This window comes from Schistocerca serialis, chromosome 3 (assembly GCF_023864345.2).
Source record: "Schistocerca serialis cubense isolate TAMUIC-IGC-003099 chromosome 3, iqSchSeri2.2, whole genome shotgun sequence".
Classification (NCBI taxonomy): domain Eukaryota; kingdom Metazoa; phylum Arthropoda; class Insecta; order Orthoptera; family Acrididae; genus Schistocerca; species Schistocerca serialis.
This window is the reverse complement of record NC_064640.1, coordinates 757980976-757999543: the sequence shown is the minus strand read 5'-3', so window position 1 is coordinate 757999543 and position 18568 is coordinate 757980976. Positions and strand designations below refer to the sequence as shown.

General features: G+C 43.0%; 1 protein-coding gene and 1 pseudogene across 1 annotated transcript in view; both read right to left on the bottom strand.

Moving 5' to 3' along the window:
* Positions 1-18568, bottom strand: part of LOC126471202 (agrin-like) — a 121692-nt gene that overhangs the window by 3284 nt on the left and 99840 nt on the right. Inside the window, exon 6 of the mRNA XM_050099315.1 lies at positions 2191-2420. Within this exon, the coding sequence (XP_049955272.1) occupies positions 2191-2420 (230 nt within the window). The remainder of the gene's footprint in view (positions 1-2190; positions 2421-18568) is intronic.
* LOC126471905 (5S ribosomal RNA) lies at positions 5120-5237 on the bottom strand (annotated as a pseudogene).

Here is an 18568-nt window from a genome sequence, read left to right as displayed (position 1 = left end):
TTAATAGCATGATCGTCCAAGATGATCTCATAGGTACTGCTATTAATTTTGCGAATGTGGTCCACAACACTATTCACCAATTCTCCATACCTATGAAATATCCTCGTAAGCTGCTAACGTTAGTATCTCCTAGTATTTTTCCTCGTATACCTTTCTACTAACCCCTTCCTCAAGTCGGAAACGACTGGGCAGCCGCTGATGTTCCAAATGTCTGTGAAATCTTATCGGACTTAACTGCTAAGGTCATCAGTCCCTGCCGGCCGCGGTGGCCGTGCGGTTGTAGGCACTTCAGTCTGGAACCGCAGAACTGCTACGGCCGCAGCTTCAAATCCTGCCCCGGGCATGGATGTGTGTGATGTCCTTAGGTTAGTTAGGTTTAAGTAGTTCTAAGTTGTAAGGGACTGATGACCTCAGATGTTGAGTCCCATAGTGCTCAGAGCCATTTGAACCATTTTTTCATCAGTCCCTAAGCTTACACACTACTTAAACTAAATTATCCTAAGGACAAACACACACCCATGCCCGATGGAGGACTCGAACCTCCGTCGGGACCAGCCGCATAGTCCATGACTGCAGCGCCTGAGACCGCTCGGCTAATCCCACGCGGTGCAGCCGCTGATATCTCGTGGCACATTACATGAATCGTAGCGTCCCTGCTAACTTATTCTAGATAATCTCAATAATTAACAATTTTTACAATTTCCCAAACTGGCAGCACTATCCAGATTTTCAGAAACTTCAAGGACACCTTTCTTGGTATCCTGGAGAATGGAGTGACCAACAAAGCATAGTTAGTATGATAGATGAGAACCTAGAATGTGATTGCTACCTCCCTTCCTGCGTTAGTTGTCCTGATTTTGCCTCCAGCTAAGCTACCTGATGTAGAAGATGCTGAATCGCATCCTTACCAGGAACGTGTTTAGACTTAATGCTTACTTACTACTACCACAAGTACACAGAATATCCAAAAGAAGAAACGATAGGGAAAGCAATCATACAGACCGTAAAGCCTCTGAAGAGGGACTGGCTGTTGTCTTCAGGTTTTCGTCCATCTTCATCGTCAGTAGATCTTCCGAATCCAGTTATAGCGGGGTGGAGAATGACTACGTGTAAGTGGTGATTCTCAGCAAAAGTTGGGTGCAGCTACATCAGAGAACTCAGATCATGCATACAAGAAATCCTTCATCGCTCTTTATTTAAATTCGTTAGACTTTGATGCCGCTAGTGCTGATGACGACCGTGGCAAATACGCCGACGTGGCGTCCCTTGGTAAGTTGACCTCTGGCTGAGTGTTGTAGGCTGTAACAGTGGCAGTGCACCACCAATGTGGCTAGTGAGTATCGATGGATTCTCGAACTACCTGACCCATAGCTGGCCTACCTGGCATGACTGCTGTTACCGGGAGTGTAGCTCGCTGTCTCTTGCCTCCCAATGACACTGAGTGAAGGCGTCCCCGTTGGGAACCTTAGCAAAAGTATGGACCCTCAAAGGCAGAAATTGAGGAGCTACCGAAGCGTTCAGGTGGTCAGGTGATTGACAATGGTTTCACTCTCAGCGACGGTAATGTCAGAAGCATCGTCGGTATAGCACTGACCTGCACAAACTGGACCCCTTACTGGAGCTCTGCCATTCGATGGTGGCAGGCAGGATCACAGGGGTTTAAATGCAGCTGCCTGGGGCTGATTACGAGTAAGGGACCACGTTTCTGTGTAACGTGGAAGCGTCGGGTACAAAGCTGGTGACTGTGGTCTGTCAGCTGCCGCACTTTAGTGGGCCGAAATGCAAAAGCCTCCAGAAGGTAGGTCAGGATCCCAAAGTGGTCGATGCATCGAAGGAGGACGGTTTATGCGCATGTTGCGAAAGACACAGGGTAATGATCAGCGGTAGTCAGTGCTCTGTACGCCCCTCTCAGGCCTAAGCCATTCAGCACGGACTGCGATCTATTCCGTTCCACACCAATCCATGGTGAATGGCTGTATGACCTTCTAGTAGCAGTCCTACAAGATCTACACCATAACCAACCGTCCAGCATCTTCCTTTAAATGTGGGATCCTCATTTTGTCCGCTGAGATTACTTTCAGCTCTAGCAGCTAATTAAATTGGAGGTAATCAACATAGATGTGCTATTTACAAGAGGAATAAATCATGGAGATGATAAAGAGAAGGAAGTAGTGGTGATATGTGGCTCACCTGTGAACTCGGGAGGACAGTGACAGCGGAAGCTGTGTGCCGCGGTAGGCGCACAGGAGCCACCGTTGTGGCAGGGCAAGCGTGCGCACGGGTTGGCGCCGCACTCTTGTACACCCACCGCGCGAACTACCAGCGGCTCGCCCTCGTGCAGGCGCACCTCCTCCTGGTTGAGCCTCAGCTGCTGCACACAGCCAACCAAGCCACGTGCTGCTCCCACATTTACCAACACCCTGTCAGCCACAGTCAATATGTCACTCCAAGTACTACACACACTGAATTTCTGAAATGAGGAAGAATTTTATCGTTGAGGAAAATTACATCGACAATGATGTTGAGACAGAAAGGCTATTCTGCACAATGATATGAATTGTTACCTGAGATAGTGAAAGAAATTCCAGATATAAAATTCAATAGCACCTATTACATATATTTCAGTGAGATATAAGAACCTGTCAATACCGAATGTGATTTATCTTTTACTACATCGTTGCTGTGCAGCTTACATGAAACTTATAAACTTAATTTTTCTGACTAAATGCTGACATCATATTCATAGAACTCAGCTGTTGTATTTACGTTTTCTGCTATGCATAAGATTTCAAACTTCTGACTATTATGGCAGAAAATAGTACACATTATACACTCATGGTCAGATAAAACGGAACACCTTGAACGACTAGAGGTATGACCATCATATTCACAGTATATGTACAATAGTATGTTCAGAAATGAGTAACAATTGAATCATGTCAGCCAGTGAGTTGAAGGTAAACATGGATATAGCAGCGCAACACCACCTACCGGTAAATATGCCTGCGGCTCTCGATGTCGCTGTAAACCGAAGGCAATTGAACTGTGTGACTTGAGGAGACGTGCAGGTGGCTTCGCATCCGTAAGCGTACCGTCACAGAAGACCACAGAACACAACTAGATGGGTCAAGTCACATCATCCAGACCACCACCACCACCACAACCCCCCTCCCCTAGAAAATCGACACCTCATCCGAATAGCATTGCACGAGAGATTTGCGTCATCCTCGGCTCTGCTGCAACAGTGGGGCAGTGTAATAGATCGTACATCATCAGTTGTGACAGTCCATCGCCATTTATTACGGCATGGGTTACGTATGCGTCGTCCGCTTCTCCGCCTATCTGTAACGAATGTGCAGAAACATGCTAGACGGCAATGGCGTATGGAACGACATCACTGGGGGCAGGAATGGCATCAGATAGCGTTTTCGAACTAATTAAGGTTCTGTCTGTTTGAAAATAATGGCCGAATTTTGGTTCGCTGCAGACAGCAGGGGTAGTGGCATCGCAGTGACTACATTCACACAAGACCTACAGAGCAAAATGAAGGCCTTATGGTGTGGGGTGCTATTGAGTAAAACCACAAATCACAACAGGTCGTGTGCAGGGCACTGTGACCACTGTGACCTATGTGAATGACATCCTACAACCGCATTCTGCACACCGCCTCAGACGCCATTTTTCAGCAAAACAATGCACGATCACATCTTTGGAACAAGGTGAATGCAGCATGGATGCCTATACCGTAGGACTGTTTTACTCACGTATGTACTATGTGTACTTTAACATTATTACTTGTATACTGTAAATGCCACTGAAGGTCGAAATGTGGCCTAACACTGATCTAATACAAAAGAATTCTGAAAACAAATGCTGCACCTGTTGCATAACGGATATCGACTTTCAGTATTAAAAATGAAGGCTCAGAATATTTTCTTACAATTATCTAACACACAAAGAGCACGAAATGGAAGTTTAAACTTTTATACAAGTTCCTCAGAGGAAGACTAGTACAGAATATTGTATACACACAGAACTTATGCAGAATGTTTTATTTAGCAGAAGAAATAGCCTAAAAACGTCCCAAAGAGAAGTACTACAGGGTGTATGTAGTACTGTAGCTTACTCAGTCCCCGGAATCGCCTAGGTACGTAATAATTCCCGTCTCCTAATAGTTCATCTCCCCCTCTCTCTTTCTCCCACCTCCTCCTCCTCCCACCTTTCTGTCCGTCTTCTCCCCCTCTCTCTGTTCATCTCCTCCCCCTCTTCTCTGACCATCTGCCACTGCTCCTCTTTCTGTCATTCTGATCCTCCCCATCTCATTGACCACCTCCTCCTCATCCTCTCTCTGTCCGTCTCCTCCATCCCCTCTCTCTGTCTGTCTACTCCCTCCACTCTTCCCATTCTTGTCTTCCTCCCTCACAATGTTTTACACCTCCTCCTCCCTCTTCTGTCCATCTCCTCCTCTTCCCCTTCTCTGCCCATTTCCTGCACCGCCTCTCTGCCCATCTCCAACACTCCTTCTCTCGATCCATGTATTACTCCCCCTCTCTATCCATCTCCTCCTCTTTCCTTTCACTGTTCATCTCCTTATCTCCCCTCTCTTTATTCATCTCCTCCTTCATCCCTTTCAGTCTGTCCAGCCTTCTCTCCTCTTCCCCCCTTCTCTCACCATGTTATCGCCCTCATTCGAATAGAAGATTTCAGGTTCTTATCCCAACAGTATTTCATTCCAGATGGCAAGTTATATGTGTACCAAATTTCGTTGAGCTCCATCTAGGGGTTTAGGGGGAGATTTTTACAAGTTACTTTGCACACGTATGCTCTTCACATTTATTTCACATATATTTCATACGTATTAGTACATATGATTCACTTGTATCTGCAGATAATTCCACCGTGCAGTTTTGTCTTCACGCAGTTCAATGTTTAACTTAACTCCTCCCGAACAGGCCATCAAGGCCCAACGGTACTGACCTCAGCCCACAGGCATCACTGGATGCGGATATGGAGGGCCATGTGATCAGCACACCACTCTTCCGGCCGCATGTCAGTTTCCGAGACCGGAGCCGCTACTTCTCAATCAAGTAGCTCCTCAGTTTGCCTCACAAGGCCCGCTTGCCAACAGCGCTCGGCAGACCGGATGGTCACCCATCCAAGTGCTAGCCCAGCCAGACAGTGCTTAACTTCGGTGATCTGAGGGGAACCGGTGTTACCACTGCGGCAAGGCCGTTGGCTCACGCAGTACAATGTTTATGGCACCATACGTCCTGTGCTCTGTGTCGTATAGTGATATAGCTCTGCAAGTACACTACATGTCAAACCTGTAACAGAATTCCATTGTGGGTGAAGTTAACATAGGTCATATGGTAATACAAGGGTGATGACGTATCTTATAATGTCGCTACCAATTATAGGGTGACAGCAACTCTTTACGCAGCTTTCGGTATCCTTCGAGTATATGTCAAAGGGGTAAGAATTCTGGTGTCTGTTTCCCATGATAGCCAGGCGTGAGGTGCAAATTCTTTGGGTTGGCAGAACTGCACCTAGAAGTATTCGAAAGCGGACTGTAACAGCTCATAGCTCATAGTTCCCTTGAGTGTCGTTTAGTACCAATCTGATCGGAATCAGAAGTAGCACAGTTTCAAATGTGTCATCCTATCGCCGTATTTCATTTTTCCATCCTTAAAGTCCATCGATAATCGGAGAATACCACATCCGATTGTTGGATGATCAGTACGTCTCTATCCAGAAGGAAAAACCTTAAAAGACTTTGTCGTCTCTTTACTGGCCAACTATCCCAAGACTGTCACTATAACGACGCCTGGTTGCTCCCTCAATTTACGTTACCTGGTACTCGATGGCCCGAGTCGGGTCCAGTTCGCACCGTAAAGGAAGAGGAAATCATCAATTATGAGAGCACCGGTCACTCAATGTGGTATGAAAATGTCGAAATTCTAGAACTGATTTCATCTTTTTGGGACTCGGCTGTGTAAGAAGAAGATGAAATTCGCTTGACAATGAACTTAAGTAATATGGATAGCGATTTCAGTCTGGATAAATCATGGAATTCATTAATGAACTCACCAAGACGTTCCTGCAGTACATCACAACATGGATCGACTTCGCAGCCACAGGTTCTATTTATGCATACTCATTGCCTCCGATCCACGTATCAGACTCTTATGTATCTGTGACTGCATACACAGTGACGTAGCCTGCGTGTATAAAATAACAGTTAGAATGCTGCAGCCTCAGTCTGTCGACTCAATCTGAAGATGGCCGGAAGATATACGGTCCAAATATTAGAAAAAGAATAATAAAGTTTATGAGGCTGCATTCCAGAAATTGAATAGAACACTGCCTACTCTATGTCAGCGTACACTCGCATTTTCAACCAAAGGGGTGGCCTAGCGGTGGGTGGCTATCCCCATTTTGTTCTCAGGATACCCTCCACAACTTCTCGCTGTATGATAGTATCCTTTAGTTTCATCGTAATGATGGATGAGTGCGAAACGCATACATCAAGCCAAGCAATAGCATATGTCCTAACATATGTTCTAACTTTTCACGTTTATAGGTTACGTAGAAAGACGTAGAGGGGTGTACTATTGTGTGTGAAGATAACTGCATTCACTTTATTCTTGAATAAGTGAATTATTAAGGATTTTGGCGTTGGTTAGAATGAAGTGACTACTGACTGAGATACATCATTCACTCTCGTTGTGACAAACGTACACACCAGCCCTACTCAACACACTGGGTATCAATAATGTTAAGTAAACTGTGAATTCTCATCTTCTTCAAAGACGTATTGAAGGCACACGTAAATATTGGTCTTTGGTGGGTATACAGGGCTCTCGTACGTAACGGTTCCTCTTCTGGCTGTGATTTATGATCTATTGTACGTCTGCTCCGTGACCTTTACAGATAAGTACCGTTCGGTGAAGGAATCTAAGCCATCACAATCAAAATATAGGCACAGGAGCTATTTACGTCGGAATGTACTCTTATAAACCAGACACCTGCAAATTTTCAGGATTAATTTGTGATCAGCTGTTTTTGCAGACAGGTGTGCAAGGCTATGCATTTTACCAAGTTACCTTATAGTTAATGTGGATACAGACGTCTTATCGAAATACATGCTTTTCCAGCTTTATTGAATAACTTACGTTTCAACATAGAGGCAGTCATTTCGTTTTTGCACTATCGGACACCTGCTCATTTCAGTAGAATTTTTCCAATCGTAAAACCTCACTTTTACCATTTGAGGTTGATAAGAAAGGACAGGAGTTCAATGGTTTGCATCGGTTCCAAACGTAAATCTAACGTATTGTCATCCACTTGTATATTAACAGACCTTAGTGTACACAAGAGACAGTTATAATGGGTAAATACTTTAGAAAGCTTACTACACTACTAACAATCATTTGACCATTTTGGAAGGATGTGGTGGTCCTTGTTCCGATGTGTCCTAGGACATACTGAAGGGTATGAAGACTAGTTCAATCATTATCCTGAGTCACAGATTTAATGCTTTATTGATCTTCTTCTAGCATCCATTCAAAAACATACATATAATATAATTTCCTCCTAGACCACTGGATCGATTTAAACGGATCTTGGTGCACATACCACTTACTGTCTGGAAAGAACCACTGTGGGGGTGACAAACACCTACGTCTCAAAGGCTTGTTGGTGGTGGATGGGGGGGAGGGGAAGCTCACTGCACATGGTCGCCTTACTGGTATTCTGAGCTGGACAAAGCGGCTTGTACTATTTCCACGTTTAAAATAAGAGAAGAGGTCCCCGCTGTGAGGAATTACTACATTGGACACATTAATCACACAAGTTATAGTTTGCAGAGAGTTGCATGGTTATGCTGAACAAAGCGCAAAGGCAAATTGTAGCAAACTGCATCTGATTCGTCCATGGATAATCACAGGGAGGAATGCTTATTTGGTATTTACAAAGCCATCTTGATGTCTCCAGTGAATTTCTTCTCTGGAGGCCACAGTTTCTAATATACGATTGAAAGACGGTGATTTTGGAGTGGTTTTTGGGAATACTACTACGATGCTACAATAAAGTATCGATACTTGGGATTTCACGTCATTTATCTAAACGAGGAATATGTTTTTCACAATCGAACCTAAATAAGAATGAGTTTGAGCTCATTAATCACATTAACGATCATGGAATCTCTTTACAACCTGTGAGGCACCATAATGTTGAAACTCAGTTTGTGCTCGTACACAACGAAACCGCCATCCCAGGTAGAACAACAACTTAGGTATACAACAGGTCATATTTTTTGCTTATAGGTCACCTAACCATGGAAAAGTTGTAGGACAAATATCGACTCTAAAAAGCTAAATGAAACCTCAGTACAATAGATTTTTATTTTCTCATGTTGCACCTAATTCATATAAAATGGATACAGAGCAAAGTTTTCCAGAGGCTCAATAGAAATTACACAAAGTAACGCTGACTCTGTGTGTGCATATGTATCAGTGGGGGGCGTGTGGGTGGGGTAGAGGGTACTGACTTATGGGGAAAATCGTTTGGAGAAAACACAGCAAAGGTTTCCTCATCTGGGCAGCTTACGAATGCCTGATTAACGAGTGAGAAGAGACCAAGAATTGTAATCAGACAGGCATCACTAATTGTGTATGGAAAAAAGTAACTTGCAGCATGCTCAGAATATCGATGATACTGTCACAACAGCGACACTTATATTTCTTCAAACAACAGCTATGGTGGACCCATCTGCACCAGACGATGCCTCAGAGACTAACTCCAGAGACATCATTCTTCACCTCATTTCCCAACGCTTCGAGGAAAACTCATCCTTGAGGAAACAACTCATTGCTGTCACTAATGATCAAATGGTTCAAATGGCTGTAAGTACTATGGGACTTAACATCTGAGGTCATCAGTCCCCTGAACTTAGAAGTACTTAAACCTAACTAACCTAAGAACATCAAACACATCCATGCCCGAGGCAGGATTCGAACCTGTGACCGTAGCAGCCGCGTGGTTCCAGACTGAACCGCCTAGAACCGCTCGGCCACTGCAGCCGGCTATCACTAATGTAAAGAACCAGAGTTCCGCTTGTTTCACGAAAAGAAGGGGAGCTAAGCATGAACATAACACTCTTGGCGTAAAACAAGCACATTAACATACAAGAAGATGGTACTAGGCTGGAGCAGTGTCCCTCTGATTGATCAACATCTTCGAGCCAAGAACGGCGGAGGGAGCAACTCATTTGACTGAATACAACTAAATTTCGGAGAGAAGTCAGCAGATTTCTTCACGGTAATTGGATGGTGCCACGGTGTCCCAAGCTTAGATGTTTGTACGAAAAAGCCAAAACCTTTAATGCTAAATTATTGTCCTGGTACAACTGTGGGGAAGCAGCAGCCTCAGTGGGAAACGGGCCGCCTCCAGCCAACAAAACACGGAGAAGATTACAGAACGATTTTCGTTAAACTGCTCGATACACCTAGGATTCTCACGCCTGCTAATGAGACTCAATGACAGCTTTCTGCCGACAAACAGGAACTAGAGACTACATTGGGTTCACACATTCCCAGCACCTCATAAATAATAAAGAATAAACTAACCAAGATAAACTGGCAGAAATTTGAAATAATATCGCATAGCAACATGTGACAGCAATGTCGTAAAATCAGAAAAAAAATGCACCGTATCTGTATGTTTCTTCACTTCATATCATCGAACTATTCGGAATAAACCTCGTCCGAACAGGCCTCAGAAGACTCAACGGTATCGACCGACTGCCGTGTTATCGGTTAAGACTGGCGTCATCGGCTACCAAGAGCGAAGGTTACCACAATGCTCTCTCAACCGTTGTCAGTTTTCGTGACCTGGAGTTACTGCTACTAGGATAAGTAGCTCCTCAATCGCCATCACGAGCTAATGGCATCCTGGTTGGTCAACGGCACAAGGTGGTCCAGATGGACACCCATTTAAGTGCCCACCACACCCGACACTGTTTAACTTCAGTAATCTAACAGGAACCGTCATATCCACAACGGCTTAGCGACTGACCTATTCAGAATAAAACTGTAGTTTATTTTCAATGCCCGCGATGTCCGTAATTAGGATGGAAGCTGCAGACTCTGTACAAAGGTTTTCCCAGGTAAAATTAAACTTAAGTCAATTTTTATTTAAATGGTATAACCACTAAGAGCTCACACATGTTGCCTGTCTGAAGGTTAGCGTTAGATTCCATACTAACCTCTCCTGTTTCCCATCTGCCCACGAAGGGCACACTTTCATGATCCGCCAATGATTCGTATCCTTAATCATTGCAGGTCAATTTTTAATAACTGAAATTGTTGTTATATAGCCATCTGCGCAGGTAAAGTCTTCAGCATTGCCAAATTGGTTTCTTAATCATTTACACACTAAATAGCAATGCTATAAATTATCAACTTGGGTGCCAAATCTGATTCCATTCTCACTGCTAGCGGTCGGCACTCAAGGACAACTCGGTCTGTTGTCAGTGTATGCTGGGCAGAAAGACTTTGCACGTTTTGGCGCTGTAATTCTTTTAGAGTTCCTTTCACTCTATTGAAACAGTAAGAGAGAAATAAAATATGGGAAAAGCAACATGTACAAATCTGTAACATTCTGTATGTAATGTATGTCTGCGGTTTTGGGCAGATAGTCGAGAACCTTGCACAGCATGTTCGTGAGGTGGCGGGAGAAAAATGGTTCAAATGGCCCTGAGCACTATGGGACTTAACATCGGAGGTCATCAGTCCCCTAGAACTTAGAACTACTGAAAGCTAACGAACCTAAGGACATCACACACATCCATGCCCAAGGCAGGATTCCCACCTGCGACCGTAGCTGTCGCGCGGTTCCGGACTGAAGCGCCTAGAACCGCTCGGCTACCGCGGCCGGCGTGGCGGGAGAGATCATCTGTCAGCACAGAGCGTTGGAGCCACAGACCATCGTGCACAAATTGGCACTATAAGATCGACCGACGACTATATGTTGCTAATTGATGGTTGCTAAGGAATCCGGTGACGCCGTAGTTTTGTCAACGAAATGGTTCAGCTATGGTTCTATGCCGGAGGAAAGTTTCTTACTATCGAGGAGCAGTGAGAGACAATTAAGAGGAGCAAAGTTTGTGTATAGAGGGACGCAAGGACCGGATACTTAGTTACTGTTTGTTGGCTAACTTGAGCTAATGCTGTTTATCTATTGATATTAATTAATCGGGCGGTTGTATCGATTTATTGTGCAGTTGGGAAGTTCCCGAATTTTTAGAAGTATGACTGAAAGTGTCTGTATTTCGGTGAAAGATTGCAGCAGCAAGTATAGGGCTGGATATCAAAGACTGGAAATAATTTAATTTCATTGCACCCCTCGACTTATTTTGAAGAATTATCGAAGTGACTTATTCTTCAATTAGCTGAATGTGGGTTTAAGTTTGTACTTGTAGTGCGATTACGAGTTCTCTGAGGACTATAAATCCTGAATCGTAAAAGTATTGTTTGACTTCAAGTGATTGGACTGAAGCTATTTGAGTCATGGTTCCGGTTATGGTGTGTCTGTAGCACACCCATAAAGTGGGTGCTGTGATTACTTATAAATGACTATTATTCCTAATATACATAGTTATAGTTTGCAATATGTTCTGTTTGTTTTAATGTATTTTACTATGTGTCATCCTAAACAAATTAATGTAACCTCCAATTAATACAATCAGGTTTTTTCTCTTTCTTCACTTTTCATTTAGAATAAGTAAAATTGTAAATCTAATTGTCAATAATGAGATGTTTGCACTAATGGAAGAAATATAATGTAATAAAATAATATAATGTATCTCACATCAACAAAAGCTGAAAAACGTATTGCAGGCCCTTAAACAGCCCACCCTTCCCACTGTGGAATGGGAATGAAAAGTGCAAAGAAGAAAAAAAAATGTAAAAGTTGACGAAGCCGTTCTCTGAGGCATAGAGAAACGACTATGAATGTACTAGATAGATTTGGTATTTGAGGTTAAATGTGAACAAGATTTTCTGAATATTGATTTATTTGATTGTCGATTGGAGTTCTAGATTTTTGTAGAGATTTGAAGATTGTTAGCGGAAGACACAGACTGACGGTATTGGTTTGGTTAGTGTTGTTTAACGTCCCGTCGACAACGAGGTCATTAGAGACGGAGCGCAAGCTCGGGTTAGGGAAGGATGGGGAAGGAAATCGGCCGTGCCCTTTAAAAGGAACCATCCCGGCATTTGCCTGAAACGATTTAGGGAAATCACGGAAAACCTAAATCAGGATGGCTGGAGACGGGATTGAACCGTCGTCCTCCCGAATGCAAGTCCAGTGTGCTAACCACTGCGTCACCTCGCTCGGTGACTGATGGTATTCTTCTTTTATTTTGATAAAGTTTACCTCACTCAGAGTTGTGGTAGTAACGTTTCAAAAAACTCCACTGCAACCGTTATTCCTGTAGTTAATAGTGACGATTGTCATTTACATTGATGTTTTGTTAGTGGGACCGTGGATCGATAACACCTGAAGTGGCTAAGAATTTTTCCAATTGTGTTTTAAATTGGGTTAAAAACTGGTGGTAGCATCTAAGACTTTCGTTGGACCTACTTTTGTATTACTTCATTTCGCTTAGGGTGGGGACTGAGTTTTGTTTGTTCTCCACCACTCGTCGGTGTTTGTCTCTGTAAGTAGATAGTAAAGAGAATGAAATAAATTGTTAATGTGTTTAGAAGTCAAAACCTGGTCTCCGCGTTCTGATTTAGTCCAAACTTACTAAATAATTGCTATTTTACAGAAATCATTCATTATGATAGGAACAAGCGAGATCTTAAGCTGTCGCACACTAACCAATAGAAAAGTGCTGTCAAAATCAGAGATTCTTGAGTGATAAATGAACGGAGGATAGGTAATCCAAAGTATATACGAGTTAAGAAAATTTTCTTCAAGTTCATTTAACGGATAAATTCATAATAAAGTAATTAGTGCAAGAGTTTCTGTTTAAAAGGATGCAAGAGCTTACTGTTGAAAAGTTCAGAAAACAAGAACGACAGGTTTATTTTTGTTCTAAAGCTGAAAGTTTATGAACGTAATTTCGTAACGTAAAGACAGACACGTTGCTTATATGATTGACGGATGTTGCTGTAGAAACAAAATAGAGCGCTGACAGTACCTGTCAAAATTCATACACTTCAAACATATTTTGGATTTCTGAGGATGGTAGTACGCGTAAGCAAAAAGGTAGCAAAATATATCAACCTTTATTGTGATATTGCAAAAAGCTTAAATAGGCAAGTGAGTGCATTTAAAATCTGTGATTTATGTTAAAGAGCGGTCTGATGTGTGTTTGGGTAGGAGTGATTCTTAGCTACTCTAAAAGTTTACTAGTAAGAAAATTGAATTATATCTCTTTTAGGAAGAATTCTAAGGCATTATGTCTTACACACGTGACTAGACAAAATAGTTTCAGATTCATTTCGTTCAATTTATGGTATTTAATCTTTTGTGTTACTGGACCGTATACGACGCGCAATTGCATTTTTCCGTTAGTGCGTTGAGGTCATTATAGGAGGAACTATTTGTTAAAAGTCACTGATATTGACCTTAATGTAACACATAACAATAATACATAACGGAAAGGTGTGAAAACCTGTATCGAGAACAATATACGCAGAAAGATGTCGTTTGTGTGCGCCACTGCAATTCACCAGAACCAGAACTTCTGTGCAGCTAGAGTGTTATCGCAGCGTTCCTTCACATTAAAAACGGAAATTCTTAAGACTATTAAATTTTTTTTCTCAATTTCTCCCCCTATTGGGGCGCGGTAGTGTCTCCTACTAAAGGGTTAGTTGAGTAAAGGTACAGACGGCAATTGCGGCACCGGGCAAAACGACTACCACAGTCCACTTCACCCCTCCGCCACCCCACACCGAACCCAGGGTTATTGCACGGTTCGGCCCCCGGTGGACCACCCCAGAGAACATCTCGCACCAGCCAAGTGTAACCCCGATGTGTGCCTGGTAGAATAATGGTGGTATACGCGTATATGGAGAACTTGTTTGCGCAGCAAACGCCGACATAGTGTAGCTGAGGCGGAATAAGGGGAACCAGCCCACATTTGCTGAGGGAGACGGAAAACCGTCTAAAATCCATCCACAGACTGGCTGGCTCACCAGACTTCGACACAAGTCTGCAGGGCGGATTCGTGCCTGGGACCAGGCGCTCCTTCCCACTCCGGAAAGCCGTGCGTCAGACCGCTCGTCTACCTGGGCGGGCACTGAGGACTTACTTGGACCAGGATTGCTTTCAGTATATAGCTGGTCTCGCAGCATGATGACATCATTTCCTCGGGCCTTTGTCCCACTTCAACGTGGGGTCGGCCTTGTCACTATGTATTTGGCTATGTTAGTGTCAGAGGATCGTCGGATGCCCTTCCTGGCGCCACTCTGTACCCCCTGTTACAGAATTAGTGTACCCCAGCTGTCTGCATCTCGTGTAATCCATGAAAGAGTGCAAAAGTTTTTCAAATGCCTGCGAGTCGTGTAACGTGCGGGACGTGGGGACCAACCCGGTATTCACCTAGCAGGATGTGGAAAACCGCCTAAAAACCACATCCAGTCTGCCCAGCACGCTGGCCCTCTTAGTTAATACGCCGAGTGGATGCGAACCGGGGCAAGCGTGCCTACCCAGGCATCTCGCAGCATGACATTTGTCTTAAATGACCACCATATCTACCTTTTCGACTTTGAGTTTCGTATACATTGTGAAACACTCAATAGTTTAACGAGGAAGTCGCGTGATCGTTACAATAACTGGTCACAAACTGTTAGTCTACAAGCGTAAATGAAATCACAATAACGGTACCTAGGCTACGTGTCCACTTGTCCTATGATGAGATTAAATACTATGACCACTGCTTGAATTGCTCTCGAGCCTTGCGTCAGATGGTATTGTTTAAATAGCACACTATTTCTACAGGGCAGCTATTAGTTATCTTCGTCGGCCGGAGTGGCCGTGCGGTTCTAGGCGCTAAAGTCTGGAGCCGAGCGACCGCTACGGTCGCAGGTTCAAATCCTGCCTCGGGCATGGATGTGTGTGATGTCCTTAGGTTAGTTAGGTTTAATTAGTTCTATGTTCTAGGCGACTGATGACCTCAGAAGTTAAGAAGCATAGTGCTCAGAGCTATTTGAACCAGTTATCTTCAGGTGCCACTGACCCTAGATTTTGTGGGTCGCCAATGCATACGTTCGCTTCCTAGAAAAGCGAAGGCGCTAAGAGGTGTGGGTATAACGTCACCGCAGAGGGCGCTGACAGAGCTCTCTGCTGGGGAAAAGGCTCTCGGAATATACATGCGCTGCGCAGGGAAGCCCGGTCACAAGCCGCAGATTCCATGTGCGCGGGCAGGGTTTTGGAGCACAGCTTATCAAGTTTAGCTGGTCCCAATTTGATTCCCTAGCGGTATTATATTTGCATCCAAGTCTTATAAGTGTTTTGAAACTTTTTCTTTTAGTTTGCCTACGAAGAGCAAAGTCTTAGTGCCGCCAGTCATTTTTCCCTGGTTATCCGAGCTGAAACCCTGTGCGCCCCTGTTAATTAAGTTGTTAACTGTACGTACCATGTTGGTCTGTAAGCTCTGACTTTCGACACCAGGAAAATTTATAAGAATAAGGATGAAACTACTTCCTGATTACGTACTGGTATGACAGTCTTTTCCGGAAAATACGAAATTCCGTTTGAGGAGACGGTGATTGACTTATTGCACGGTATTACTTTTTAGTTTTGGAGTGGCCACGTTTTTATGATACAATCATTACCGGTTTCGGCCTTCAAAGGTCTTCCTCAAACGCTGTAATAGAGGACAGAAAAGCTTAAATTAGGACCTGAAACAAGTGCAAATATTTTCACTAGATCTACATGTGAAATTAGTAAAGTTCTATTACAATGTACGTAGTTCACACCTACAGACAGAATTTGATGAACAAGTGTTCATGCGTTTTCAACTAAACATAAAATCAGAAATCAGGAAATTATCTACATACTAACAAATGTACTTTTCCTTCTCTACTCTTAGTGCTAGTTGCGCCCGTCCTCTGTAAGAGAATCTCCAGTCATAAAAATCATAACGTATAGGGTCTACAAAATATCATGCCGTGATCGTGATAAAAGCTGTATCGGCCAGACAGGCAGGTATTTTAACCAGAGATTCAAAGAACACAACTACGTCACCAGTAAACCAGAATTAGGTTTACGTACCCAATATGAGCGACGTGATACTGAAAGCTTCGGCCAACAACTAAACATGTTACATAATGCCGAAGGAAGAAGACAGTTAGACATTTTATAAAAAGTGGAGATCGACGACGTGAAACCCTAAGAATCGGATGGACTCCTCATTGAACAAAATGAGTTGGCAAATAATGCATATTTTAATATTTACGACGGTATCCTTAACTGATTTAGTGGCTGCTGCCTACTTAAATGCTCCACCTGATCTGAGGATGACTTGTGAACAAGTGCTGCATTGTGCTGTTCGGGCAGCGTCTCCGTTTCCTAACATTTATCCAGAGAACATAAACACCTCGCTGCCGGAGGAAGAGTGCCAGCGAGTTGCAGCAAAGAACCGCTCTGGTCGTCCATTCCGTGTCGTCTCCCCTAAGCCTACGTGCAGCATCGTAAATATCTGACAGACAGAAGTGTAGCACCACCGGGTACCAAAAAACATGGGGATAAAGGTTGCTACTCTCTCTCTCTTTTATTGTGAAGGTCTCGCTTTGTTCTAAATACATTGTACTGTATTTTAGTTGGCAAGGCATGAACACTTAATCATCAAATGACGCCTATGTATATGAACTATGTCTATTGTAACAGCACTTTACTAAGTGCACAGGTAATCTACAGAAAATTACTGCACTTGTTTCAGGTCTTAATTAGAACTTTTCTTTCCTCTATGGTAGCATCTAAACGAGGCCTTTGAAGGGTGAAACTAGTAATGATTGTATCATACAAAAATGTATGAGTCAAAATTAAAAAATTGTACCTTGAAAGAGTCTTATTATTCCCTCTTACATAATAACTGACGTTGTGGTTTTAACTTACTTTTCTACTGCCTGTCTTGCAACTGAACAAAGTTTTCTTGTGTCTGGATCCGTTATGGATCGATGCTGAATATTCTCATTGTTCCTTAAATCAACTTGTCACGTGATTCTGCAAAACTATCATGGCAAGATTTATTTTACACTGTATACATGGCCCTGTTAATTCTAACTGCTGCACAAGCAAAACTTCGTTTTCACAGAGTGAGATGTTTTTAGGGTCACTGTTTTCGGTCGAGGGAAAATGTTGCCACTCACCACAGTTTAATAGCAATGTATCAACACTGTGAAATTTCGTTAGAAGCGATATGAAATTTTCGAGCGGGATTAGAGTGGGACAAAGAGGGGAAAGTCGCTCGACAGCCAATGTGATACGCGAATGAAATTGCAGGGAATCTCGAAATGCACGCGCGCAATAATTTACAAATTAACCAAAGTAGAGGGACTTACTAGGTCACCTGTTTCATGTACTGTGAGCAGCCTTTAAATTTCATAATCGCTTCAAATTGTCCACATTTATAGACAGAAACGACATCACCGGAACAGCGCAGTTTCATGACCACTGGCACAAAATATCAAATAAATTCCTGGAAGTCTTCAAAGTTTCAGTGTTTTAATTAAATGTATGATTTTTAGCTCTGGCATGTGCTATATGACGCAACTCCCTCGTTCCTGAGTTACGTAAATTACGCTGTAATTAAAAATGTGATTTCAGTCTAACGATCAATAAAAGAATTGAAATTAGTAACCATATAGCAAAATACTTCCCTCTTTTCGTATTGCAGCATTATAAACTTCTTGTCTTGATACCTTTAACAGACTAGAAATATGAGAGATATTCATGATGCGCGGTAGACCATGATAGCCTAATTGGTGAAAAGGCCAGGTAGTGTGAGGTTTAACGCCACTGTCTCGTATTCTGGGGTACTGGGGTTAAAAGTATAATCTGTTTATCAAATGTTGATGTAATGAGGGTTCCGTAAATCATGTAATGTGCATTCCGAGATGATTCCTTTGGAAGCGCCGTGTCCAATTTCCTCACTCACTAATATCAAAGTTCCACGTATGTTCTGTCTCTTGCGGCTTGGGTTCGTTCGGAGAAAAGCTCTAATCATCGTTTCGTTTCATTATCTTGTACATTTGATTCATCAGTTAGGCGAATGGTCACAGTTATACTAAACCTGTATTAGTAAATCAGAGACCAAATAGTTCTTGTAAATCACAAATCAGTAACTGCAACACGTTTTCAGTCTCTATTTTCGATCGTGGTTCATTGTTGGTTCAAAGAAAATAAATCCTAAAATATTGTGAGTTTAAATAGCTACAAAATTATCAAGTCAAGAAGAGGTTCAAATGGCTCTGAGCACTATGGGACTTAACTTCTGAGGTCATCAGTCCTTTAGAACTTAGAACTACTTAAACCCAACTAACCTAAGGACGTCCCA